The 27378-nt window shown below is 40.7% G+C and overlaps 1 protein-coding gene across 2 annotated transcripts; it reads right to left on the bottom strand.

The window, feature by feature from the left end:
- Positions 1-310: 310 nt before the first annotated feature.
- Positions 311-24531, bottom strand: LTV1 (LTV1 ribosome biogenesis factor). Of its 2 annotated transcripts, XM_003811548.5 has the most exons (11): positions 20661-24531; positions 19523-19654; positions 17914-18087; positions 13920-14007; positions 6676-6817; positions 6113-6368; positions 3571-3698; positions 1876-2015; positions 1222-1274; positions 832-1032; positions 311-701 (listed from the first exon to the last, which is right to left on the bottom strand). In XM_003811548.5, the coding sequence occupies exons 1-11, from the start codon at positions 20661-20663 to the stop codon at positions 591-593; spliced, it is 1428 nt and encodes a 475-aa protein (XP_003811596.1). In that variant the 5' UTR covers positions 20664-24531; the 3' UTR covers positions 311-590. The 2 variants fall into 2 exon arrangements, with proteins under 2 accessions (XP_003811596.1, XP_034818885.1); XM_034962994.3 differs by lacking the exons at positions 13920-14007; positions 17914-18087; positions 19523-19654; positions 20661-24531 and having other exon boundaries at positions 6537-6817.
- Between the last annotated feature and the right edge of the window lie 2847 nt (positions 24532-27378).

Raw genomic sequence — 27378 nt, 5'->3', positions numbered from 1 at the left:
CAGGAAATATGAATCTTAAGAACCTTAATATTCAGTTTTGCCACACTTTTGAAACAGTCCTTTGTATACAGCAAGGGAAAACTTAGCTTCCTAACAGTGGAACCTTCTCAGAAAAACTCATCTTACACTAAACAGAATAAAGTCAGCATTTCAAAATTGAGTTTAACCAGGCCACTTTTCTATTTACAGCAAATTAAACCATGTAATTCCTGAAAAGGCGTGGAGAGGATTCAAAGAAATATTTGAAAACATCTGCAAAAAACAACTATGACAACCATACAAATAAATGAATACACCAATTCCATTCACGTTAGGAAGATATTTTCCTTTAATTTATCCAAACATTTCACATTCATGAAGTCATTTATTTCAGAGCAAATGTAAGCTTATAATATTAAAAATTAAAGTATTACAATATTTACAAGATGGTTGGCAGGGGACACTTACTAGTATAAAAATAATACAAATATTGTATTTTCCTCTTATCTGCCAGTAAAAATGGCAAACAGTTTTGTCTTTCTGAAGTTTCTAGTCAATAACCAAAGATGAGGAGCCCCTAATAAAGTGCCTTGCCCTGTATGCTCCACTGTCTATAGCTTTAGACCCTCAACATTCTTCTTCAAGTTCAGCAGCTCTTTTTCTTGCCTTCTTTTCTCCAGTTTAAATGCTAATTTGTTAGCTTTCTTCTCCACTCTTCGTTCCTGTTATAAGTACAAGAATATACTTGTATTATTCACATCTTTAAACTGATACAGACTGCTTTTACAAAATTCCCCTAATTTCCCCTCCACCAGCTCTTTGTAAATCTCACATTTGAAAAATATATTTTACCTTGCGCTCTTCTTTTATAGCTTGCTTTCTTGCTCTTTTATCTTCTTTGCTTTCATTTTTAGAACGTGGCTGAGTTGACACTTTAGGAAGATCACTGCCATTAATCATCTGTATTCTTTCAGTTTGCTTTGCTGTGAGTCCTTTCTTTGGTAAGACATTGAGAGGTATTCCTGTTTTAGAAGATATTCGAATTTGTTTGGGCTGAAATACAGATAAAATGGTACTAGAGTTACTTCTCATTCCTATTAAAAAATAGCTCATTAATGACATACTGTTGATGCTTTTTCTAATATCACTCTAGCCACAAAGATAAAAAGTTACTGTGCAAAAATGTGCACTCTATTTTTTATGCACTGCATCCTTCAAATAGCTCAGCACACTAGGACTTACCTTTGGTTGATACTTGATAAGCTGTGGATGGTTATATAAATTTGAGTATGTACCTAAACAAACAAATAAAAGTCATGTATCAGTAAGCATGTTTTCAGTTCCACAAAGCATTACTGAATTCCTACTATATTTCTGACCTCGTGTTTTCATAGTGCAAAATAACACTGGAGTCTCTGATCAGTGTTTTATAAATTGCTTACAACTCAGTATTGGAATATTACTCTTTCCAAATAATTTTTCACAAATTTCCTAAAAGCCTAACTCTTATTAAAATATATGTATTTTTTCAAAGTTGATATATGTTTTTTTTTTAGACAGAGTTTTGCTCTTGTTGCCCAGGTTGGAGTGCAATGGCGTGATCTCGGCTCATTGCAACCTCTGCCTCCCAGGTTCAAGCTATTTTCCTGCCTCAGTCTCTCGAGCAGCTGGGATTACAGTTGCCTGCCACCATGCCTGGCTAATTTTTGTATTTTTTAGTAGAGACGGGGTTTCACCATGTTGGCCAGGCTGGTCTTGAACTCCTGACATCAGGTGACCCACCCGCCTCGGCCTCCCAAAGTGCTGGGATTACTACAGGCGTGAGGCACCGCACCCAGCCTAAAGTTGATATACTTTAATACTTTAAAATTACTATCATAAAGTGAATATACTTACTACAAATAGATTCACAATCCCACTTCTCTTTGGCTTCTTCAAGGACTACAGTAATCATTTCTTCCTCCTCAGACTCATCAAGCTCATTCATTGGCAGGTCTTGATCCTCCAAGGGTTCAAGGGTATTCAATTTTACACAACTTTTAGACGAGTTTTTAAAAGTGAAGACCAAGAGGGGGAAAAATGACCTATTATTATACTGTGTCACTAAAACTGCAATTTTTAGCTGTGGAAAAACCAATGTTTTAAATGCACATATTCCAGTGACCCATCCGTTATTTTCTGTCAAACTCTGTTCTACCCAGCCCTGCCTCTTCCCTCCAGTGAGTTTTGGACATTCACTCGGCTGATAGGAAGGTAACATCTAGCTGTGTCTTTCCAAGGCAGCTTCCTAAGAAAACAGGTTTTTAAAGCCTAAAAAAGCATAACTCATCTGTCTCTGCAAAGTATTCGAATATTTCACTCAAACTATATAGCTTCTTTTTCTGCTATGGGATCTATATATTATAGTGATCATGGAACATCAGACCTTTCTAGCTGATTTGAACACTTCATCAGTTTCTCTCAGAGAAGAGTCACCTTGATGTGGATGCTGATTTGCCAAAATAACTGGCTGGTCAGTTCTGCTAATCCAGCTGGAGAGACAAATTCTTGTCTTTCCACGAGATGTAAATACCTACTTCTCAGAACACCTGGCATTTCAGAAAGATGAAAAGAGCGTATGCTTGGAATAATTCTTCAGCCCAAAAGACTAGAAACACGATCTTATTTTCCAAGGGGAATGTGTCCCTTTATTTCTTTTTTTTTTTTTTGAGACAGAGTCTCGCCCTGTCACCCAGGCTGGAAGCAGAGGTGCTATCTCAGCTCACTGAAACCTCTGCCTTCCAGGTTCAAGTGATCCTGTCTCAGCCTCCCAAACAGCTGGGATTACAGGTGTACACCACCACGCCCAGCCTGTCCTTATATTTCACACCCTAATAATATTCATGCTTCTATCAAAACAAAACTTTTAAGCAAAATAAATAAAAGTAAAAAAAAAAATTAAAAATTGGCCGGGCACAGTGGCTCAGACCTATAATCCCAGCACTTTGGGAGACCGAGGCAGGCATATTACATGAGGTCAACAGTTTGAGACCAGCCTGGCCAACATGGTGGAACCCCGTCTCCACTAAAAATACAAAAATTAGCTGGGCATGGCGGCGTGCACCTGTAATCACATCTGCTCAGGAGGCTGAGGCAGGAGAATCACCTGAACCTGGGAGGCGGAGGTTGCAGGTGAGCTGAGATCGCACCACTGCATTCCAGCCTGGGCAACAGAGCAAGACTCCGTCTCAAAAAAAAAAAAAAAAAATTTAATAAACGAATACACATTCTACCATGACTCTTCTCCAGTCAAAGATACGGAGAAAGTGGCTCCTCGTATATTCCCATTACATTCTACTTCAGAACATTCAACACCAAAATGTAGGCAAAACAATGAGCTATACATGACCCAAGTTTATGGAAAATGTACCACTTTCTTTTTTCCGCCCTATCTTTTTTTTTCCCTTTTCTTTTTTCCTTTTTCATTTTCTCAGTATGTATTTTGACTAGGTTAATTTTTTCCTCAATTCAGTTATACTATAGACCTTTCTTTGGAATTTTTTCTTTTTAAAAAAAAAGAACAGCTAAACAAGGAAAGAAAAGTCACTATACTTCTCTGCCTTCTCTTTATAGTAGTCATTCAAAACTTCCTGTAAGCGATTGCTGTCCACTTGAATAGAACCTTCCAATTCTGCATTATCCAGAGCTCCAATTTCATCATCATCATATTGCTCATAAAACTTGAATATAAACAGAGAAAAGATACCATGAAAAGCAAATGTACTCAGTAAGACTACACACTTAAAAATTTTTTTACATTAACTTTATTCTTACACAATAGTTATTCAGGTACTATCACAATTACCATTAAAATATCAGTAGGGATTTAATGCAACAATAGGATGTGGAAGATATTTCTGCTCAGTACTTTAAGACTTACATTTAGCCTAAAAATAGGCTTCCATTTAACATGTAAATGAAAGGCATTATTCCACTCAGCTTGGAGAACAAAATGCTAGGCAGCACAGATTACGTCAGAACATTTTTGAAGATACTTTTTCTTTTTTTTAAGTATCTCACTGTCTCCCAGCCTGGAGTACAGTGGCGTGATCATAGTTCACTGCAGCCTCAAACTCTCAGGCTCAAGCAATCTTCCCACCTCAGCCTCTCAAGCAGCTGGGACCACAGGCACATGCCACCATACCAGGCCATTTTATTTATTTTTTTAAATAGAAACAGGGTCTGCACTGCCCAAGACAGTCTCAAACTCCTAGGCTCAAGTGATCCATCTGCTTCGGCCTCCCACAGTTCTGAGATTATAGGCACGAGACACTATGCCTAGACTAAAGATATTTTCATATTCCTTAGTTATGCAAACTAAAAGATTGTGCAACTGAAAATTCTCCTACTAATGTATATATTTGTTCTTGTTTAGACAATAATTACTATATTATGCAAATGGTGTTGACACTGTTAAGCTTTGACAAAGAGTAAATGGGGGGGATATATCTCCTGAAGAGTGAGATTTGTAGCAACAGTTTGTTTCTCCCTCAAGAGAAGAGGGAAAATAGTATTAGGTGAGAAGGTAGCAAGGTAAGAGCCTTTATTTTAGATTCACCTTGAAGGCAACTATTCCTTCATTCATTTATCATTTATGGACACTTTAAATTTCTATTACATGCCAAGACACCATTTTAGGCTTTTGGATGTATCCGTGAGCAAAATACAAAGAACTCTCTGCCCTCAGGGAATTCACATTCTAATCTGAGACAAATCTATATATAACATACATAATAAAGCACAACATTAGAGATGATGTTAGGAGGTGTTATGTGCTACAGAACAAACAACAGGATAGGTGGGATTAAAAACCTGTATAAACAGTCTATAGGTTGGGATTATAAACCCTGGAGCTAATCTGTTACAACAGAACCAAATCGAGTATATGAAAATACAAGCTTTCAAAAGTGTCTTATACTCTACTTCCATTCTATTCCTCAGTGTTAGTTATGTCTGAAAACACCAGATGAGAAATGGAAAGAAATGGAATTTTGATGTGCTCAATCAGGCCAATACTTCAGAAATATAGCATCTTATGGATTACTGTTGGAGAAATTCAGAATCAGGATGTCAGAATTCAAGGGGGAAAATAAGAACGTTTGATCAGCCAACTCCTTTTGACCTACACACGTTCTTTCCAGAATCAAAACTAGGGTGACTGGCCTCATAGAATACGTAAAGGGAAAACGACAATAACTAAGGTGCTTTTATGCTCTGTTTTAATAAAGAGATACGCTGTTTTCAACACTCAAAAGTTTTAGCTTTGGGTCCCAATCTCTCTTTTTAAAAAATAAAAAAAGAAAAATAACAAAAAAAAACAAGGCACACAGCAAGGCGCCTAACATCTACTTAGCTCGCGGGCGGATCAGCTGACTTGGCCAGAGGATGTTCCAGTTTCCAGATCAACCTCAACCCGCTCGGCTTCGTCAAGGTCCTCGAGTGGACTGCTTCTATCTTTAGACTCACCTTGAAGGAAACTATTCCTTCATTCATTTATCATTTATGGAACACTTTAAACTTCTACTACATGCCAAGACACCATTTTAGGCTTTCAGATGTATCGTGAGCAAAATATAAAAAACTCTGCCCTTGGGGGATTCACATTCTAATCTGAGACAAATCCATATCTGACATACATAATAAAGAAGCACAACATTAGAGATGGTGAGGGTTTAAGGGCCACTTCTGGGGGTTTTAAGGGCCAAATAGAAACTCAAGTGAGTTGTCCTACCACAGTTACTGAGAATAAAACTATTACAGCTACTTTTGGTTATCCATTCGGGTTGAATGAGGCATCATTTGAGCCACCTCCTGGTGTAAGCGTGTGATGTAAATTGGAAAAGTCACATCCTCCTAAGCAATTACTCTTCTTCTGCACAGTTCTATGCTCCCTTTGCAGTCTTTGTGCTCCTGTACTGCACTGATACCCTTCTGCTTTATGCTGGCTACACGAACCTATAGCTGGATAGTTGTAAACTTCCTATGATTGACTTTGTGGTTGGTGAGCACTTCAACCTGGGCTAAAGCTGACAGGTATTAAAAAAAAAAATTATCATAAGATAGTACTAAAGCATCCCTTATGTGGGGACCTTACCTTCTCAAACCTCTCATCATGTAGGGTCAGCTGTTCATTTCTCCTCATGACTGAGGAAGTCATCGAATACTCCGTGAAGCGACTCTTTGTTTCCTCACTCCAGAACAAGTGATCTGCTATAGCTCCGTGAGTTTTTCCAGGCATAGACATACGATCTTCATCTGACAATAGGCCTGCAGAGTCATAGTCATCATTGCTATCTCCCTTCTCATCATCCACATCTTCCCACTCGCTGTCATCTTCATTCTCAGATTTCCTAAAGTAAAGGTCATAAATTACCTACCAAAACAACTTAAAAAGTAACAGAACAAAACCACTTTACACAAGTAAAATTGGAAGGTATTTCAGGAAGGGTTCTTGTCTAGGCAGGAAGAGTGAGGGTGTTTGATCAATCTGGTTTGGTAGGAAAAGCAATGAATCTCACATTTTCTGCTCTAAAATACAGAAGTCTCAGATTAAATGCTCTTGAAGGTCTCTTCCAACTGTAACGTTCTATGGTTACCATCCCACTGAAGCAGTAACACTTAGGTCATCATCTCTGCTTTGAAACAAACCACACATACTGTATATCCATTCCCTCTTCCTCTCCTGTTGCCTTATTGGCCTGAAGAATAAAGTCATCCTCAAGCAGATTATCTGGATCATCAAAGTCAAAATCATCATCAAGAGCTGCAACAATGTCAGGATCAAAATCCAGTCGAGGTCCTAGAAGGAAAACAAAAATTGAGCAGTAATTCCCAAGATAGCAACAATTCATTCACTTAACTCACAATATAAGGACCTATGATAGCAAGAGTCTATTAATATATTGAGGATAAAAGAATGATTAAGAACTAAGTTCAGTCTAGTGAAGAATAAAGAATGAACACTCCAAGACAAAAAAAGGAAACAAAATGCTGCCTCAGCCCCAGTCAGGGGCTTATAAATAAAACTCCCATCTTCCTGGGACAGAGCACCTGGGGGAAGGGGCCGCTGTGGGCACAGCTTCAGCAGACTCAAACGTTCCTGCCTGCCGGCTCCGAAGAGAGCAGCGGATCTCCCGGCACAGTGTTCAAGCTCTGCTAAGGGACAGACTGCCTCCTCAAGTGGGTCCCTGACCCCTGTGCCTCCTGCCTAGGAGACACCTCCCATCAGGGGTCAATAGACACCTCATAGAGGAGAGCTCTGGTTGGCATCTGGCGGGTACCCCTCTGGGACAAAGCTTCCAGAGGAAGGAACAAGCAGCAATCTTTGCTGTTCTGCAGCCTCTGCTGGTGATACCCAGGCAAACAGGGACTGGAGTTGACCTCCAGCAAACTCCAGCAGACCTACAGCAGAGGGGTCTGACTGTTAGAAATAAACCTAACAGAAAGGAATAGCATCAACATCAACAAATAGGACGTCCACACAGAAACCCCATCCAAAGGTCACCAACAACAATGACCAAAGGTAGATAAATCCAAGAAGATGAGGAAAAACCAGCACAAAAAGGCTGAAATTTCCAAAAACCAGAATGCCCCTTCTCTTCAAAGGATCACAACTCCTCGCCGGCAAGGGAACAAAACTGGATGGAGAATGAGTTTGATGAATTTACAGAAGTACGCTTCAGAAGGTGGATAGTAACAAACTCCTTGGAGCTAAAGGAGCATGTTCTAACCCAACGCAAGGAAGCTAAAAACCTTGAAAAAAGGTTAGAGGAATTGCTAACTAGAATTACCAGTTTAGAGAAGAACATAAATGACCTGATGGAGCTGAAAAACACAGCAAGGGAACTTTGTGAAGCATACACAAGTATCAATAGCCGAATTGATCAAGTGGAAGAAAGGACATCAGCGATTGAAGATCAACTTAATGAAATAAAGCGTGAAGACAAGATTAGAGAAAAAAGAATGAAAAGGAATGAACAAAGCCTCTAAGAAATATGGGACTATGTGAAAAGACCAAATCTCTATGTTTGATTGGTGTACCTGAAAGTGATAGGGAGAATGGAACCAAGTTGAAAAACACTCTTCAGGATATTATCCAGGAGAACTTACCCAACCTAGCAAGAGAGGCCAACATTCAAATTCAGGAAACACAGAGAACACCACAAAGATACTCCTCGAGAAGAGCAACCCCAAGACACATAATCGTCAGATTCACGAAGGTTGAAATGAAGAAAAAAATGTTAAGGGCAGCCAGAGAGAAAGGTCGGGTTACCCACAAAGAGAAGCCCATCAGACTAACAGTGGATCTCTCAGCAGAAACCGTACAAGCCAGAAGAAAGTGGGGGCCAATACTCAACATCCTTAAAGTAAAGAATTTTCAGCTTAGAATCTCATATCCAGCCAAATTAAGTTTTGTAAGTGAAGGAGAAATAAAATCCTTTCCAGATAAGCAAATGCTGAGAGATTTTGTCACCACCAGGCCTGCATTACAAGAGCTCCTGAAGGAAGCACTAAATATGGAAAGGAAAAACTGGTACCAGCCACTGCAAAACATACCAAACAGTAAAGACCATCGATACTAAGAAGAAACTGCATAAACTAATGGGCAAAATAACCAGCTAGCATCAAAATGACAGAATCAAACTAACACATTACAATATTAACCTTAAATGTAAATGGGATAAAAGCCCCAATTAAAAGACACAGATTGGCAAATTGGATAAAGAGTCAAGACCCATCAGTGTGCTGTATTCAGGAGACCTATCTCATGTGCAAAGACACACACAGACTCAAAATAAAGGAATGGAGGATATTTACCAAGCAAATGGAAAGCAAAAACAGCAAGTGTTGCAATCCTAGTCTCTGATAAAACAGACTTTAAACCAACAAAGATCAAAGAACACAAAGAAGGGCATTACATAATAGTAAAGGGAACAATGCAACAAGAAGAGCTAACTACCCTAAATATATATGCACCTAATACAGGAGCACCCAGATTCATAAAGCAAGTTCTAAGAGACCTACAAAGAGACTTAGACTCCCACACAATAATAATGGGAGACTTTAACACCCCACTGTCTATATTAGACAGATCAACGAGACAGAAAATTCACAAGGATCTTCAGGACTTGAACTCAGCCCTGGACCAAGCAGACCTAATAGACAGTGATGTAACTCTCCACCCCAAATCAACAGAATATACATTCTTCTCAGCACCACATTGCACTTATCCTAAAATTGACCACATAATTGGAAGTAAAACACTCCTCAGCAAATGCAAAAGAATGGCAATCATAACAAACAGTCTCTCAGACCACACTGCAATCAAATTAGAACTCAGGATTAAGAAATCCACTCAAAAATGCACAACTACTTGGAAACTGAACAACCTGCTCCTGAATGCCTACTGGGTAAATAACAAAAATAAGGTAGAAATAAATAAGTTCTTTGAAACCAATGAGAAAAAAGACACAACATACCAGAATCTCTGGGACACAGCTAAAGCAGTGTTTAAGGGGAAATTTATAGCACTAAATTCCCACAGGAGAAAGCAGGAAAGATCTAAAATCGACACCCTAACATCACAATTACAAGAAGTAGAGAAACAAGAGCAAACAAATTCAAAACCTAGTAGAAGACAAGACATAACTAAAACACAGCAGAACTGAAGGAGATAGAGACACGAAAACCCTTCAAAAAAACCAATGAATCCAGGAGCTAGTTTTTTGAAAAGATTAACAAAATAGATAGACTGCTAGCCAGACTAATAAAGAAGAAAAGAGAGAAGAATCAAATAGACACAATAAAAAATGATAAAGGGGATATCACCACCGATCCCACAGAAATACAAATTACCATCAGAGAATACTATAAACACCTCTATGCAAATAAACTAGAAAATCTAGAAGAAATGGATAAATTCCTGGACACATACACCCTCCTAAGGCTAAATCAGGAGGAAGTGGAATCCCTGAATAGACCAATAACATGTTCTGAAATAGAGGCAGCAATAGCCTACCAACCAAAAGAGAAGCCCAGGACCAGACAGATTCACAGCCAAATTCTACCAGAGGTACAGAGAGGAGCTGATACCATTCCTTCTGAAACTCTTCCAAACAATAGAAAAAGAGGGACTCCTCTCTAACGCATTTTATGAGGCCAGCATCATCCTGATACCAAAACCTGGCAGAGACACAACAAAAAAAGAAAATTTCAGGCCAATATCCCTGATGAACATCAATGCGAAAATCGTCAATAAAAAACTGGCAAAACAAATCCAGCAGCACATCAAAAAGCTTATTCACCACAATCAAGTTGGCTTCATCCCTGGGATGCAAGGCTGGTTCAACGTAATCCATTACATAAACAGAACCAATGACAAAAACCACATGATTATCTCAATAGATGCAGAAAAGGCCTTTGATAAAATTCAACACCCCTTCATGCTAAAAACTCTCAATAAACTAGGTATTGATGGAACATATCTCAAAATAATAAGAGCTATTTATGACAAACCCTCAGCCAATATCATACTGAATGGGCAAAAGCTGGAAGCATTCCCTTTGAAAACTGGCACAAGACAAGGATGCCCTCTCTCACCAATCCTATTCAACACAGTATTGGAAGTTCTGGCCAGGGCAATCAGGCAAGAGAAAGAAATAAAGGGTATTCCAATAGGAAGAGAGGAAGTCAAATTGTCTCTGTTTGCAGATAACATCACTGTCTATTTAGAAAACCCCATCATCTCAGCCCAAAATCTCCTTAAGCTGATAAGCAACTTCAGCAAAGTCTCAGGATACAAAATCAATGTGCAAAAATCACAAGCATTCCTATATACCAATAATAGACAAACAGAGAGCCAAATCGTGAGTGAACTCCCATTCACAATTGCTACAAAGAGAATAAAATACCTAGGAATCCAACTTACAAGGGATGTGAAGGACCTCTTCAAGGAGAACTACAAACCACTGCTCAAAGAAATCAGAGGGGACACAAACAAATGGAAAAACATTCCATGCTCATAGATAGGAAGAATCAATATCATAAAAATGGCCATACTGCCCAAAGTAATTTACAAGATAATCCTAAGCAGAAAGAACAAAGCTGGAGGCATCACACTACCTGACTTCAAACTATACTACATGGCTACAGTAATCAAAACAGCATGGTACTGGTACCAAAACAGATATATAGACCAATGGAACAGAACAGAGGCCTCAGAAATAACACCACACATCTACAGCCATCTGATCTTTGACAATCCTAACAAAAACAAGCAATGGGGAAAGGATTCCGTATTTAATAAATGGCATTGGGAAAACTGGCTAGCCATATGCAGAAAACTGAAATTGGACCCCTTCTTTACACCTTATACAAAAATTAACTCAAGATGGATTAAAGACTTCAACATAAGACCTAAAACCATAAAAACTCTAGAAGAAAACCTAAGCAATACCATTCAGGATATAGGCATGGGCAAAGACTTCTTGACTAAAACATCAAAAGCAATGGCAACAAAAGCCAAAATTGACAAATGGGATCTAATTAAATTAAAGAGCTTCTGCAGAGCAAAAGAAACTATCATCAGAGTCAACAGGCAACCCACACAATGGGAGAAAATTTTTGCAATCAATCCATCTGACAAAGGGCTAATATCCAGAATCTACAAAGAACTTAAATTTACAAGAAAAAAACAAACAACCCCATTGAAAAGTGGGCAAAAGATAGGAACAGATATTTCTCAAATGAAGACATTTATGCAGCCAACAAACATGAAAAAAAGCTCATCATCACTGGTCATTATAGAAATGCAAATTAAAACCACAATGAGAAACTATCTCACACCAGTTAGAATGGCAATCATTAAAAAGTCAGGAAACGACAGATTCTGGAGAGGATGTGGAGAAATAGGAACGCTTTTATGTTGTTGTTGGGAGTGTAAATTAGTTCAACCATTGTGGAAGACAGTGTGGCGATTCCTCAAGGATCTAGAACCAGAAATACCATTTGACCCAGCCATCCCATTACTGGGTATATACCCAAAGGATAATAAATCATTCTACTATAAAGACACATGCACACGTAGGTTTATTGTAGCACTGTTCACAATAGCAAAGACTTGGAACCAACTTAAATGCCCATCAATGATAGACTGGATAAGGAGAATGTGGCACATATACACCATGGAATACTATGCAGCCATTAAAAAGGACACGTTCATGTCCTCTGCAGGGACATGGATGAAGCTGGAAACCACCACTCTCAGCAAACTAACACAGGAACAGAAAACCAAACACCGCATGTTCTCACTCATAAGTGGGAGTTGAACAATGAGAACACATGGACACAGGGAGGGGAACATCACACACTGGGGCCTGTTGGGGGATGGGGGCCTAGGGGAGGGATAGCATTAGGAGAAATGCCTAATGTAGATGATGGGTTGATGGGTGCAGCAAACCACCATGACATGTATACCTACATAACAAACCTGCACATTCTGCACATATATCCCAGGACTTAAAGTATAATTAAAAAAAAAATGAAAAAAGAAATGATGCTTCTCCTTTTAATATCCACTGGTAAAAATAATGTTCCATTAAACATCTATAATGTTTAACTTTGTCTAGCATAATTCAAAGCTTTTGTCTGCAAGAATAAACTGGGCTTTAAATTCACCTATTAAAAATAACTCAAATGAACAATTTTTAGACTGTTATACTTTCAGTATTTTCTGACTTTGAGATTTTAATAAATACCTACCTGTTTCTTCAGATATGTTCTTCCATCTATAAATATACTAGGGCTGACTCTGGGCACACTGCTTAGGACTTAGCCCTGCTCCACAAGGAGCAGAAAATGAAAACAAAAAACTCAAGTTCATGAAAAACTTTCAACTCCAAATTTATCATCTGACATGGCCTCCAACACCCTCTGCTACATGGCCATTACTTAACCCTCCGGCCTCATTTCTTTTTAATCCATACCCTTCCTTCTGGGCAGGCTAAAATGTGTATAGTTACCTATATTCACGTTCTCTTGCCTTAGGACATACAGTCCTCTGTCTGGAACATCCTCTGGTCCCCACCCCTTCCCCTCCTTCTTCCACCTACCTAACTTTTACTTAAGAAACAAACTAGATATCACCTTCTTTAGAAAGCCTTGCCCAACCTTGTGAGGCTGGGTTTGGTGCTACTCACCCCACTATTAATATCCATCTATACCGTAATTTATCATTTATTGTTTATTTTTCCCAAATGAGGTAAATTCTTGGGTCAGAGACTATGCTTTATTCTGTTTTAACCCAAGGCCCTGCCACACAGACAGTGGCAACTCAAAAATCTGTAGAATAAATTAATTAATGAATGCCACAGGACAGGTGTTAGTTAATAATTAAGGCAACTTAGGAGAAAATACCAACACCACTTCTGTGGACTTTTGTGTTTGTTCTGAAATACAGTGTTGGTACTACAAATTAAAAATAAAAAATTTCCCCCAATATATGTGTAGATGGCAAAATGAACTTCCATAAAAATACCTGTATGCTCTGGGGAGAAATTCTGAAAAACAGATTATTTTTCAAAATTACACTACAAGTAATGAATAATTAATACCACTATCTTTGCAAGAGGTTATGTGAAGGTTACAATTCTCCTAACTAGATTACCAAGAATAGTTTCCCCACTTTCCTCTCCAAACAGGAACTCAAAAGATATAAAGATTTGATGGTAGGAATACAAAAATACAAAGATCACATTCATCCCTTCCTAATAATCCCTGATCTGAATTCCAGACATATCTCAATTGTTTCAATACTTTACTGGGGATAGAAAAATCCTACATCATTTCTTTATGTTTTGCAAAATACATTTATCCATATGAAAAGATAAAGCAATTAAAAATACCTGAAACTGGAGCTGCTTTATTTAACAATCCAACATCTTCCTCAAACTCTGAAGCAAACACTGATGAAGGCAACTTAATTCCAGTGCTCTTGAAAAAGAAATTGCACAATGGTTAGGTTTATTTGGAAATTCTTCTTAACTAGTGTACTGGGTTGAAGTCCCCCCCAAATCAATGTCCATCCAGAACCTTAGACTGACCATATTTGAAATAGGGTCCTCTCAACTATAATAAGATGAGGTCTTACTGGACCATGGTCCTATAACGAGACCGCATGAAGACAGAGACTCACAGGGGAGAATGCCATGTGCAGATGACAGCAGACTGGAGTGAGGCCTCTATAAGGCAAGGAATTCCAAGGAATGATCACCGGTAACCTTTGGAAGTTAGGAATGAGCCATTCAACAGCCTCTCCCTCTAAGCCCCCAAGAAAAAAACCAAACCTGCTGATACCTTCATCTCAAACTTCTGACCTCCAGAACCATGAAGGAAGAAATTTCTGTTGTTTTAAGTCACCTAGTTTGTGGTAATTTGTTACTGCAGTCCTAGGAAACTATTACAACTACATTCTGTGTTCTCTCACCTGTGCTCCAGGTTGTATATATGTTAAACATATATATTCCATCATAAACCCAAAAGTAACTCTCTATAATACATCACAATGCCTTCTCTAGCAAATTATTCCATTTATCCCTCAGATCCCATGAGGTATCACCATGTTTTACCAAAAGAACGAAAACTAGGAAAGTTTAAATGGCCCACCTGCCTGAGAATGATCAGTAAGTAAGATTCTGGGATTCAAATCCCAGAGTTTCTTAACTCCACTTGCCTGAAATTTCAAAACAAAATTAAACTTTTTCCTCTTAAACTAGAGATAATGTCCTAATCTCTAGTAATGGCACAGCCCTTGTATGAACTGGCAATCTTAAATCCTCGGGTGGTTATAAATCATTTTGCTCTGTCCTATGTCCCCTTGAAATCTCTTACATACAGTGATTTCACTCTATTCTTTGGGGCATCACCTCATTTATAGTTAACCAAAACATAAATGACTGCAACCGCTCATATAGCTAGTCTATATCTACTACAACCTTCATACCCATGGCAAGATTAAGCTCCTTTAATAGTTTTTCATGTGACCTTCTTGAGTTTCTGACAGGTCTCAATTTTTCACTCTGTATTTAAGGCCCTGGTTCTCAAGGACCTATAAAATCAAGGCCTACTCTGTGTATCCAAATTTCTCAGTTATTCTATATGACCATGCAAATCAAGTTCATTCCTCAGTCATGTAATAATGCAAAACACTTTACTTGGCATGCATGTGCCTGACATGGAACCACAGTGCTCACTGTCTCGGCAGTCTGACTGAAAATGTTCCTTCTCCTGTCAACAGTACCCACTGCTTGGTGGCCAGCTCGGTTCCTACCCTCCGACATGAAGCCCTTTCTGATCACTGTCCTAGAACTTCCCTTTGTGTGAACTTCCCGCCTTCTTCACACGCTGCAATCTACTTAAACATGTGCTTGGTAGCCTACATTCTCTGACTGGTTCTTATGCTTGTTTCCTCTCCTTGACCAAACAGTTCATAACGTGAGGACAACCGCCATGTGTTATTTATCTCTGTGCACCTCACCACCTGCCCTATCCTCAGCCCAGGAGGAGGCACAAAGCTGGAATGTGCATCCTCATTGGCTCACTGAGAAAGCTCTCTGAATTGGAAGCCTCTGAGGAGCATGAGTAAAGGCTACATATGGCAGTGTACATACAGCAAGATGTTATGGCTTCCAAAATGAGTTTCTCAGTAGCACAAACATGGGCAAAGATGTTATTTTGCTGTAGAGTATATTTTTAAGAAAACAGCTTTACTAAGACATCATTCACATACAATTCACCTAAAGTGTACAATTTAATGTTTTTTAAGGATATTACATTATTAATTACTTAAAATTGTAGTAAAATCTACATAGTCTTTTAGGTTTTTAAAAAGGTACCTTTGTGATATTTATCCTTAGAAGTTTGGGGTTAAACACAAGGTCAGTTTGTGTTAAATGAATTTACCTTTGTGAGATATTTTTCAAATCTTGAAAAGTAGTCAATCACATACACGATTAAGAGTTTAAAGAGAAACTACTCTGTTTTTAGAGGAGTGCTGTGTTTTCACTGGTTGCAGTAGTTCTCAACTACATGACATTTGCCCAGCTACTTTCCACAACAGCACCACCCTCTTTCTTTCATGTCAAAATCAGGGCCTGCTCAAGCATCAATCATTTCTATACTGCCTTTTTACACTGTCTTACACTGTTTCCAGGGGTTATTCATTATTTCTAATCTACTCGAATTTGGTGGTGTGTTACAAATTAAAGTAAAAAAAGTATATGGGACTAATCCATATTTTTTCATAGCTCTTCAGAAAACCAACCACACTTCTGTTTTTAAATACAATTCAGCTGTCCCTGCAAAGGTCACTGAAGTGTCCATTTAAGAGCCTTATCCTGTTAAAAAGCCAATTAGTGATTGCTTTTACTCAAAATGAATTAAGGATTAAAAGTTAGTCTTGTACGACCGGGCGCGGTGGCTCACGCCTGTAATCCCAGCACTTTGGGAGGCCGAGGCAGGCAGATCACCTGAAGTCGGGAGTTCAAGACCAGCCTGACCAACACGGAGAAAACCCGGCTCTACTAAAAATACAAAATTAGCCGGGCACAGTGCCACATGCCTGCAATCTCAGCTTCTACGGAGGCTGAGGCAGGAGAATCGCTTGAACCCGGGAGGCGGAGGTTGCGGTGAGCCAAGATCGTGCCATTGCACTCCAGCCTGGGCAACAGGAGCAAAACTCCGTCTCAACAACAGTAACAACAACAACAAAAGTTAGTCTTGTACTGGTCAATACAAGCCAGGCAAGACTTTACTAAGAATTTTCTCCCTTAGATAAACAAGTTGAGCCACTAAGGAACCCCTTCTCTCCTTCAATAGGTTATAGAAGCAAGTGAGCCAATAAGTCCCTACTACCAATAAAGCCTTGAGGAAGAAGGAATAAAGAAGTTGGTTCTCTATGACAGAGATGTGGTGGGATTTGGGGCGTTACAAAAGAGCCACAACCTACTTAGTGAACGAGCAGCTGCAGTTATTACCTTTCTTTGGGATGGTATCCTGAAACCTAACCTTTCTGAGTCTCCTTAAGCAACAAGCTATTGCCTATAAGAACTACAATCACATCTTCCCCAAGGAAAGGAATGCCTAGACCATGACAGAATTGGGGAATGAGGAGCAGGGTAAACTGGTGCCCTTTCTATCTCTTACCTTTTGCTTATAAACCTAATGAATGTCTCCTTTTTTTAAAGTGCTAGGTGATATAAAAGTTTCCCACAGGAAAATTTACTCTACATCAAATTAAAAATAAGGTCACGGAGGCATACAACATGGGCATTCTTAACATAAACAGGGGAGAAAACAGAACTTAGACTAACAGCACTAATTTCATATAAACACGTACTATCATTTGTCCTGAAAGAGAAGGTATTAAAGTGGACCGAACATTTGTTTACAAGACAGGAATGTTATTATCATCCACTCATTCTGTTCGCTTATGAGTAGCCTGCAGCTTTTACAAAAGTGTTAAAGATCTGAATATTCCACAAAAGTTAAGTCCTATCTTAGAACAAGAGTTTATGATCCTGAAAACAGTTATGTTGTTAACATGTGGAATGTCAGCTGCTTTTCTCCTATTGAAAAGTGCTGTCTAACGTGGCCATGTCTATCAATCAAAAGTTCTGAACCTATAAAAAGGCTGTTACTGTTGACACCTGCCACCAGAGAAGACGTGACCTATTCTCTCCTGATGGTATACACATGCATACACATATATAATTTTAAGTGGAGGCCTGGTCTATCTTTGTGCTCTTCATACGGACACCATTTCTTGCCCCAAACAGATATCTTGATTCAAAAATGATTTCTTCACCTCACTCCTACAATTAAATTGCTGAAAAGCCTTACTGGAATTACTAGTGTTTCTTCTTTCTCCTCTCTCCTGTTGTGTGCACTGAAGGTACTTGAGGGAATAAGCTCTGAAGGCCCAGATGGTTCCTTCAGGTGCTGCAGGTAGTCATAGTCGTCATCAAAGAACACTCCATACTTCCTCTGTTCTGCTCGCCTTTCTTCATTGTCTATCTATAAACGAAATGGAATTAGTACTTTCTTCACTATCTATAAACAAAATGGAATCAGTAAGCCTTCCAAGGATAAGGCATGGGAATATTACAATGAGTACAGCTTTCCAAGTAGGAGGCAGATGGCACATGAACATTTTGGCTGATGGGAAAAAGACAAAGAATTCTTGACAAACAGGAAATGTACAGCTTCAAAACCAGAGTGCTACGTAACATTCAAATGGAATGAAAACATTCATGCTTTTAAAAGGGCAATAAAAATAAATAACAATTGCTCCTTCCACTAGACATTTCTGTGCAACATTTTGAGTCAAGAAACAAACATACAATTTATTTTATCATCTATTTGGAGGGTTATAAGAAAAGACCTGGGGGGCCAGGTGCAGTGGCTCATGCCTATAATCCCAGCACTTTGGGATGCTGAAGTAGGAGGATCACTTGAGCCTTGGAGTTCAAGACCAGCCTGGGCAAAATAGTGAGACCTCGTTTCTACAAAATAATTTTAAAAATTAGCCAGGCCAGGTGGCGTGTGCCTGTAGTACCGGCTACTCTGGAGGCTAAGGTGGGAGGATCGCTTGAGCCCAAGAGGTAGAAGTTGCAGTGAGCTGAGATGGAGCCACTTTGCATGCCAGCCTGGGCAACAGAGATTTGGGCGCCTTGAAAGGTAAGTACAATTTCTTGTATTTATATGCAAAAAAACCCTTCTCAACATACAACAAAACTGGCTTTACTGAAAAGCTAAACGTGGCCCATGTCCCCCAGTACTCTGTTTCCCAACACTCTGTTTCATAATATCTACACTTAATAAGTGTCGTGTAACATTAAGAGTCTTAATAAGTAGAGTCTAACATTAAGTCAATCTTTTCCAGGCTCCCTTGCAAAGTTCCCTGAGCTAACCAAGGAGCTCAGATATTTTACATTTCCTAAGATGAGCAACCAGGAGGCAAAATGCAGTTTGCGGTTATGAAACGGCAGGATCTTAGAGAAAGCACAGTTTGAGCATATATCGGTGCCCTAAATAACATCATGCCACATTGTAGCTGGTGCTTTGGTAAATATTTACCATTATTCTACAAGATTTGCTCGTTTAAACATCTCAAATAAAGATCTTTGTCTTCCCAATCAAAATAATGTGAATGATGTAAAAATCACCAATTGTACTGAAAATTAACTTATAGATTATTTCCCAGAATATCAGTTATCTGAGAATAACAGCTGGCTAACAATTTATTAAAAACTATTAACATAGCAAGGCGTGGTGGCTCATGCCTGTAATCTCAGCACTTCTGGAGGCCAAGCTGGGAGGACTGCTTAAGTCCAGGAGTTCGAGACCAGCCTGGGCAACATGCTAAGACTCTATTTATTTAAAAAAAAAAAAAAAGAAAAAAAAAACTATTGTCTACCTACAAACTGACTGGCTAAAGAACAGGACCTACTTTTTGTGTGGGCAACAGAACCCTCTGGGGTGCAGTCTCATCTGCTGCTAAAGGATCTCGTTGGCTCCGGTGGACCAAGTGAAAAGACACAGCTTTCTTCTTCTCTATAAAGGGCTTTTTCTTCCTGTGAGGCTTCAAAGGAACAAAATCACAACAATTAATTAAAACAGAACAAAAAGACGGAGAATAATTCCATAGTCCACACATGCATCTTTAGTAGTCATGTTAAAGATACTTTTTAAAAATCTACACTTCTAGGGCAGGCAACATCAGCTGTGTTCTGCAGAATCCATACTTAACCTTCCTTCAACAAACATTCCTTGAGCATCTACTTTGTGCCAGACCTTGTTATGGGAACTGAGAATACAGAAGTGGGAAAGTCAGATAAAAGTCCCTGTTCTTAGCAAGAAAATCAAGATAATTTCCGGTGAAGAAAATATAAGACAGTGACGTGAAAATGCCTTAAAAGCTACTTTACACTGGCTGCTCAGGGAAGGCCCCTGGCCGACTGAACTAGAATGACAAGAAGCCTGCCACAACATAATCTGGAGTAGACAGCTCCACACAGAGCATCTACCAACCAGTAAATAAAATCACGACACAAACAGCTAAAGTTTAATAAGATCCATCACCTCTTTCTACATTCTTACTTCGCTATTCAATTTTAATTCTCTAAACTGGGAAACCAATTAAGTGGCTTTACTTTGGGCACAACCTTATGCTCTCCCACAAGTTCCCTTTCTCAGAGGAAACAGACAGGCAGACACCTGCCACTCCAACGCTGAGGGAGACCAGCAGCTCCCTCTGCTCGACCCCAAGAAGCACAGGGTTGCGCGTTTGTGTCGGCAGTCACCAGCTTTTAGTTAACCGAAAGCACGCAGGGCTGCAGGCTCCCAGGGATAAAACAAAAAGGCCATTCTCCTCTCCGGGCCACATCCCAGGGAGGCTCGGCGGTGGGAGACTGTAACTTGCAAAGAATGCCCAGGGTGGTGACGGTGGCCCATTTCGGGGTACCGTGCCGCAAGCAGCCTCTGGCATGACCCAGACCCAGGCCGCAGTAGCCAAGGTATTACCGGAAGCAGCCTGGCCTCTGCAAAACCACAGCGCTCGGCCGCCGAAACAAGCAAGGCTTGCTCACCATGCTGCAGCCGCGCGGCGCTCACCCCCAACAGGGGCGACGATGACACCCTCGAAGTCCGGCGGGGAGACCAAGATCCAGCTGAAGGCCGCTTCTGTAGGCCTCACCACACGTGCAGCCCCAGGACCCGGCGATAACGTCACCCAGCCGGCCGTGGAAACGGACCAATCGCCGAGGAGCTGATGGGTCGCGACCGGAAGTTACATAGGCTTGCTGCGTCTCCACGATCGCGAGAAGCCACCGGGAGGTGGGGCTAGCTCGGCTCCCACCCCTGGGCGGGCTGTACTTTTCCGGCTTTTAGTCTCCCCCGGGCAAAGGGAATCGTGGGGGTCCTTAACGTTGAGGCGCCACAGAGGGGTTTCTGCTTGTGGACGAACCTTTTATAGCTCCCTCTACGGAGACCAGAGGGGACGAATCTAGCATCCCCCTTGACTTGTGTCCCTTACCTATTCCCAACCATAAAAAACAAAGCCGCGGACACGGAAGGGAGGCGACCACCCCGCTGGGGTGCTGGGGTCGCCAAGTTTCAGGTTCCCTCTCCGGGTGGGGGCGGAGTCGGTTGCCGTAGCAACGGAGGCTGGGGCCTTGCCTTTATAGACTGCATCAGACTTGATCAGGTTATATTTTCCACTGTTTCATGAACTGCTTTCATCTGCCCTGTTAACCAAACCCCCGAGACTCTGTTAACTGTAGAGGCATTTGAACTAATAAAATATATTCAGAATCTCTGGTGTTTGAATGTTAACTTTCTCCCCCTGTTTAAACAAATAGGCTATAAGCACACATTCTTAGGAAGATTTCAGGCCGGTGTTGGCGTACTCACATAGCTTTTCTTGGACGAAAGTGTGTGGTAAATGCAATCACTTTCATCAGCAGACCTTTTTTTCAAATTTCTTTCCCCCACTTCCCAGTTTCTGGTGACCTCTCAATGAATGAGTTACCTTGGATTGTGTCTTTATGCCGTAGGCATTATCACTGTAAGTATTTGTGGAGTATTATTATTTTATTACAATAAAAATTATAGAAATAGGCCAGGCGCGGTGGCTCATGCCTGTCATCCCAGCACTTTGGGAGGCCGAAGCGGGTGGATCACCTGAGGTCAGGAATTCAAGACCAGACTAGCCAACGTGGTGAAACCCCGTCTCTACTAAAAATACAAAACTTAGCCAGGTGTGATGGCAGGTGCCTGTAATCCCAACTACTTGGGAGGTTGAGGCAGGAGAATAGCTTGAACCCGGGAGGCAGAGGTTGCAGTGAGCTGAGATCATGCCATTGCACTCCAGCCTGGGCGACAAGAGCGAAACTCTGTCTCAAAAATATATATATATAGAAATAATTTAGGTTAGGACCATAAAACTTGTCTTAGGATATTGCTTTGTAACAGAGATAATACATAGCACTCCTATGTGCCAGAGATTCGTTGTTATTATTCGTTATATAGAATTAAAAGATCCAAGGGGGCAGTTTTCATTTCCTTTCAATCAGTTGTACTTACTGCTGTATCATCAGGGGCCTGACGCATGGGGCATATATGCTCAGTAAGTATTTATTTAAATGAATTAATGTTCTGGCACTTTATCTGAATCATCTCATTTCATCCTCACTGCAACACTATGAAAGAGACGCAATTATCTTCAGCATCTTACAAATCCTAAAAATGAGGCAAGAGAAATACAAATTAAGTACTAAGCCCCCCAGCTGACTGAACGGACTCCCTTTTGGCCAAGGGGACCCAGAGTAACCTTGAAAACTGAGTTCTTGCTTTGCCTTGTTATATCCCCTCCCTCACTAACCAGGATCAGGCTTTCTTCCCTAAGGGATAAATAGAAACCATCCCTTTCAAAAGACTCCACCACTGATATCAGCCTGTTGCTGCCTTCCCTTTTTTGCCTAACAGACTACCCACTATGGAATGGTTCTGGCCAATCTACGGAGCAGGCACAGTAAGGGTTTTATTGGCCTCTACTTCACCTTTTGACATCAGAGGCTGAAAACTCTTCAGATCATGCTGATGCCCCATTGTTTGTACCTAGGACCCATGAAGGGGCAATGAAGCTCAATTGCACATGTACATGTTTCTCCTTTCATAAATATTCATGATTCCTCCTATAGCTTATTAAATATGTATATTCTACCACCCTGCTCCCTTTCACTTTGTCCCTCCCTCAGAATGTATGTTTTTGGCTTCAGGCTGGAGGCTACGCTTGCCAGCCTGTCAGGCCACTCTGCAGGCTGAAACACTTATGCACCTCATCGTTCTTTAGGTCAAAAGCATAAGAAAGTTACCTTCTGATATGGTTTGGCTGTGTCCCCACCTTGGTTTGGTTGTGTCGCCACCCAAATCTCATCTTGAATCATAGCTCTCATAATTCCCATGTGTTGTGAGAGGGACCCAGTGGGAGATAATTGAATCATGGGGGCAGTTTTCCCCATACTGTTCTCATGGAAGTGAATAAGTCTCATGAGGTCTGATGGTTTTGTAAGAGGTTTCCCCTTTCACTTGGCTCTCATTCTCTTTTGCCTGCTGCCATGTAAGACATGCCTTTCGCCTTCCACCATGATTGTGAGGCCTCCTTACCACTTGGAACTCTGAGTCCATTAAGCCTCTTTTTCTTTGTAAATTACCCAGCCTCCGGTATGTCTTTATCAGCAGTGTGGGAACGGACTGATACCCTTTCTTAAGGTCATATCACTAGTAAATGGCAGAGCAGAGATTTAAACCTAAGGAGCCTAACTAGAGCCTGGCCACCTAATCATGTTGCTTGTTTGTTTTTTTCTTCTGAGTAATATTCTGCTTTTTTTTTTCTGAGACAGGATCTTGCTCTGTCAACCAGGCTGGAGTGCAGCGGTGTAAACATGGCTCACTGCAGCTTGACCTCCTGGGCTCAAGCAATCCTCTAACCTCAGCCTGCTGAGTAGCCGGGACCACAGGTGTGTGCCACTATGCCCAGCTAATGTTTTTATTTTTTGTAGAGATAGGTGTCTCACTGTGTTGCCCAGACTAGTCTTGAACGCCTGGACTCAAGTGAGCCTCTCACCACAGCCTTCCAAAGTGTTGGGATTACAGGCCACTGTGGCCAGCCTGCTTACTTTATATATTTGTCATTCTAAACACTAAACACACAGTGCTAAGCACTTTTTATTCATGATGTCTAATTCCCTCAGCAAGCCAGTGAAGTACAATTAAATGACACTAAACCAATCTTGCAGATGTGAAATCTGAGGTTCAGAGAATTGAAGTTATTTACTTAAGGTCACACAGTAAGTAGAATAAAGCCTAGAAGTGTAGTCCATCAGGCTTGTTTAGGAAGGCCATTCCCTTATCCATATACTATACTACCTCCCTGAGGCAGTCAACCAGCAAATTTTGTTCATCCTGCTTTCTAAATATCCACATGTATCACTTCGTTATTCATTTTATCAAATTTATCATTTTAAACTCAAGTCACTTTCCTGTATAAAATCCTTCGATGGGCCAGGCGTGGTGGCACACACCTGTAATCCCAGCACTTTGGGAGGCCAAGACAGGCGGATCACCTGAGGCCAGGAGTTCAAGATCAGCCTGGCCAACATAGCAAAACCCTGTCTCTACTAAAAAATACAAAAATTAGCCAGGCATGGTGGCACACACCTGTAGTTCCAACTACTTGGGAGTTTGAGGCAGGAAAATTGCTTGTACCCAGGAGGCAGAGGGTGCACTGAGTCAAGACCACGCCACTGCACTCCAGCTTGGGCAACAGAGCGAGACCCCATCTCAAAAAAAAAAAAATCCCTTGATGTCTACCCTTGGGCTTCAGGATAAACTATTTTTGCAGAGCAACCAAGATTTTATATCTTCTGGTCTCCAGCCATCAGTTTAACACCATGTCTCCTTATTCCCCCACATTCCACTCATGATCCAGCCCTATGAAACTGTGCAGTTCCCAAATGTACCTGAAAGACATTGGCTCTCTCCTGCCCATCTAAAAGGCTCTTTCTTTCTCTCCTCTCCTTGTTTGCCAAGTCCTAGTTTAGCCATCTGTTTCTTCTGGCTGAACCCAAGTCTAGCTGAAGCTAAGTTGACCCAAAAGGGGTAGGAGGGGAATTCCTGTGAAGGACTGCCCCAAACCATCCCGAGATGGGGCTGGACAGAATTCCAAAGAAAGAAGCAATAAACGCTGGGGTGATCAGTCCAAAGCATTTATTAGAGAAGTTACATACAGAGTGCTTAAGTGGACAGGGCGAAAAGAGATGTTTCTACGTAGGTATGCCAGCAGTGAGAAGTCAGGTTATGGAGTTTGTGAGGGTTTAGGGAATTTGGCTTAGGGCTGGGGCTAGTTTCTATGTGTTTAGTAACATATTTTGATCTTTCAGTGTTTGAAGCAATAACCTACACAACTTTATCAGTGCCTGGGAATGTTCAAGGCCCAGGCTTAACTTTAAGCCTACAGGGGGAAAAAAAAACCCATGCAGCTGGCCAGGTCACAGAGTGGTCGAGGCACTCTATGTTAGTCAGGACACAGAAAGAAAGTGGGGGGCTCTGAGGGACCCTACACCATCTCTGCCTCTAGGAAACATTTTCATACTCTTCAAAACTGGGGATCATTCCGAATGTTCTCACTGTATCCTGTACACACTACTCTACTCAGTTATGCTGAATTGTGAATTCTTATTTTCATCTATCTCTAGAACCAGACTGCAGTCACCTACTCAAAAGCAAGGATCCTTGTCTTGCTGACTTGAACGTCTTTAGGGCCTAGCATAGTAAAGGCTCAATAATAATTGCACTGTTCCAAGTATTTTACCTACATTTACTCATTAAATCCTTATAGCAGATTTAAGTAGACATACAATTACCCTTTTCTACTCAGCGGAGATTACAGAACAGAAAGTTAAGTGACTTTTGCCCCAGGGTACAAAGTCCATAAGTGATGAAGCCAGAATGTGAACTCAGTTGTAGCTTGAGAGTCACACCCTACCATTACAGTACTGTATACCCCATTTCAGAAAACCACCTTGTTACAAAATACTCCAACATATAAGATGAGCTTATATGTGTCAGAGACTGTTCCGAGTGCTGTCTTAATGTAGAAAAATGTTATTCGCCACCAGTGAAAGCAAAAATAATTGAAATATTATAGTAATGATAATAAATTCAAGCAATACTTCTACTCTTTTAGTATGCTCTAATTACTGGTGTCCATGTTAAAGTGATTAAACAGAATTTCTGGCTTAGTCTAGGCTTTGAATAAGTTTTTAAAAATTTTTTATATGGAACTAAGCCATTGAAATTATGGTTTTATTCGCATTCATATCACATTCACTGGTTCTCCCTCTTCCGTCAACATCACTCAAGGAGTCCCAAGCACCAGGAAGCCAATGTACACAGAAGTGCAGAGAAAACTAATTAGAACCTGAAGCAGTAACTTCTAGGAGTTATAAATTACATGTTTGAAAATCCTAATAAAGCTTATGGAGGTACTTATTTTATTTTTGTGTTTTGAGATGGAATCTCGCTCTGTTGCCCAGGCTGGAGTGCAGTTACATGATCTCGGCTCACTGCAACCTCCGCCTCCCTGGCTCAAGCGATTTTTGTGCCTCAGCCCCCCAAGTAGCTGGGACTACAAGTGTCCACCACCACACCTGGCTAATTTTTGTATTTTTAGTAAAGATGGGATGTCACCATATTGGCCAGGCTGGTCTCAGACTCCTGATCTCAAGTGATCTCCCCAACTCAGCTTCCCAAAGTGCTGTGATTACAGGTGTGAGCCACCGCACCCAGCCGGTACTTAGTTTATAAAAAGGAAAAGTGCAGCAAAATGGATGTACCAGGATGTTCATTGTAACACTGCTGGTAAAAATAAAACAATTAAAATTTCATTAGTGAGCCCGTTGTGGTGCCCAGGAGTTTGAGTCCAGCCTAGGCAACATAGCAAGACTCTATATCTTAAAAAAAGAAAAATTTCGTTAGTAAAGGATTCATTAAAACAAACAAACCAACCAACCATTCATACAACGAGCTACTGTGATGCTGGTTTAATTTAGATCAAGTTTTGTTTTTTTGAGATGGGGTCTTGCTATGTTGCCCAAGCTGGTTTCAAGCTCCTGGCCTCAATTGATCCTCTTGCCTCAGCCTCCCAAGTAGCTGGGACTATAAGCACGTCACCGTGCCTGGCTTCTTTTTGTTAAAAATGTATGAAAAAAGAAAAATATGTTACAAAGAAATATCATAGTGCAGCCAGGCACGGTGGCTCACGCCTGTAATCCCAGCACTTTGGGAGGCCGAGGCGGGTGGATCATGAGGTCAGGAGATCAAGACCATCCTGGCCAACATGGTGAAACCCCGTCTCTACTGAAAATACAAAAAAATTAGCCAGGCGTGGTGGCGGGCGCCTGTAATCCCAGCTACTCGGGAGGCTGAGGCAGAAGAATGGTGTGAACCTGGGAGGCGGAGCTTGCAGTGAGCCGAGACTGCGCCAACGTGCTCCAGCCTGGGCAGCAGAGCAAGACTCCGTCTCAAAAAAAAAAAAAAAAAGAAAAAGAAATATCATAGTGCAAGTGTAAAAAAAATCTGGGAGACTATGCACCAAATTGTCAACAACGATTATTCACAAAGAGCTGGGATGGGATTGCAGGGAACTTTCAGTGTCTATATGAGATATTTCTTCAATGTTTATGTGATTAGAGTGAAGACTTAAAGTATTACATTTAGTTTTATATACATATATAAAGTAGCAAT

This window comes from Pan paniscus, chromosome 5, assembly GCF_029289425.2.
Source record: "Pan paniscus chromosome 5, NHGRI_mPanPan1-v2.0_pri, whole genome shotgun sequence".
NCBI lineage: Eukaryota > Metazoa > Chordata > Mammalia > Primates > Hominidae > Pan > Pan paniscus.
Note: the sequence above shows the minus strand (reverse complement) of the source record. Positions and strands in the feature narration are given on the sequence as shown.

Bases quoted from the DNA above. Each gene is read 5' to 3' on its own strand.
- LTV1 (XM_003811548.5), bottom strand. The intron at 2,016-3,570 runs GTATAGTGACTT...CTCGTCTAAAAG, and splicing joins TATAAAGAGAAGGCAGAGAA to TTGTGTAAAATTGAATACCC. The intron at 1,033-1,221 runs GTAAGTCCTAGT...TCTGTATTTCAG, and splicing joins TTATCAAGTATCAACCAAAG to CCCAAACAAATTCGAATATC.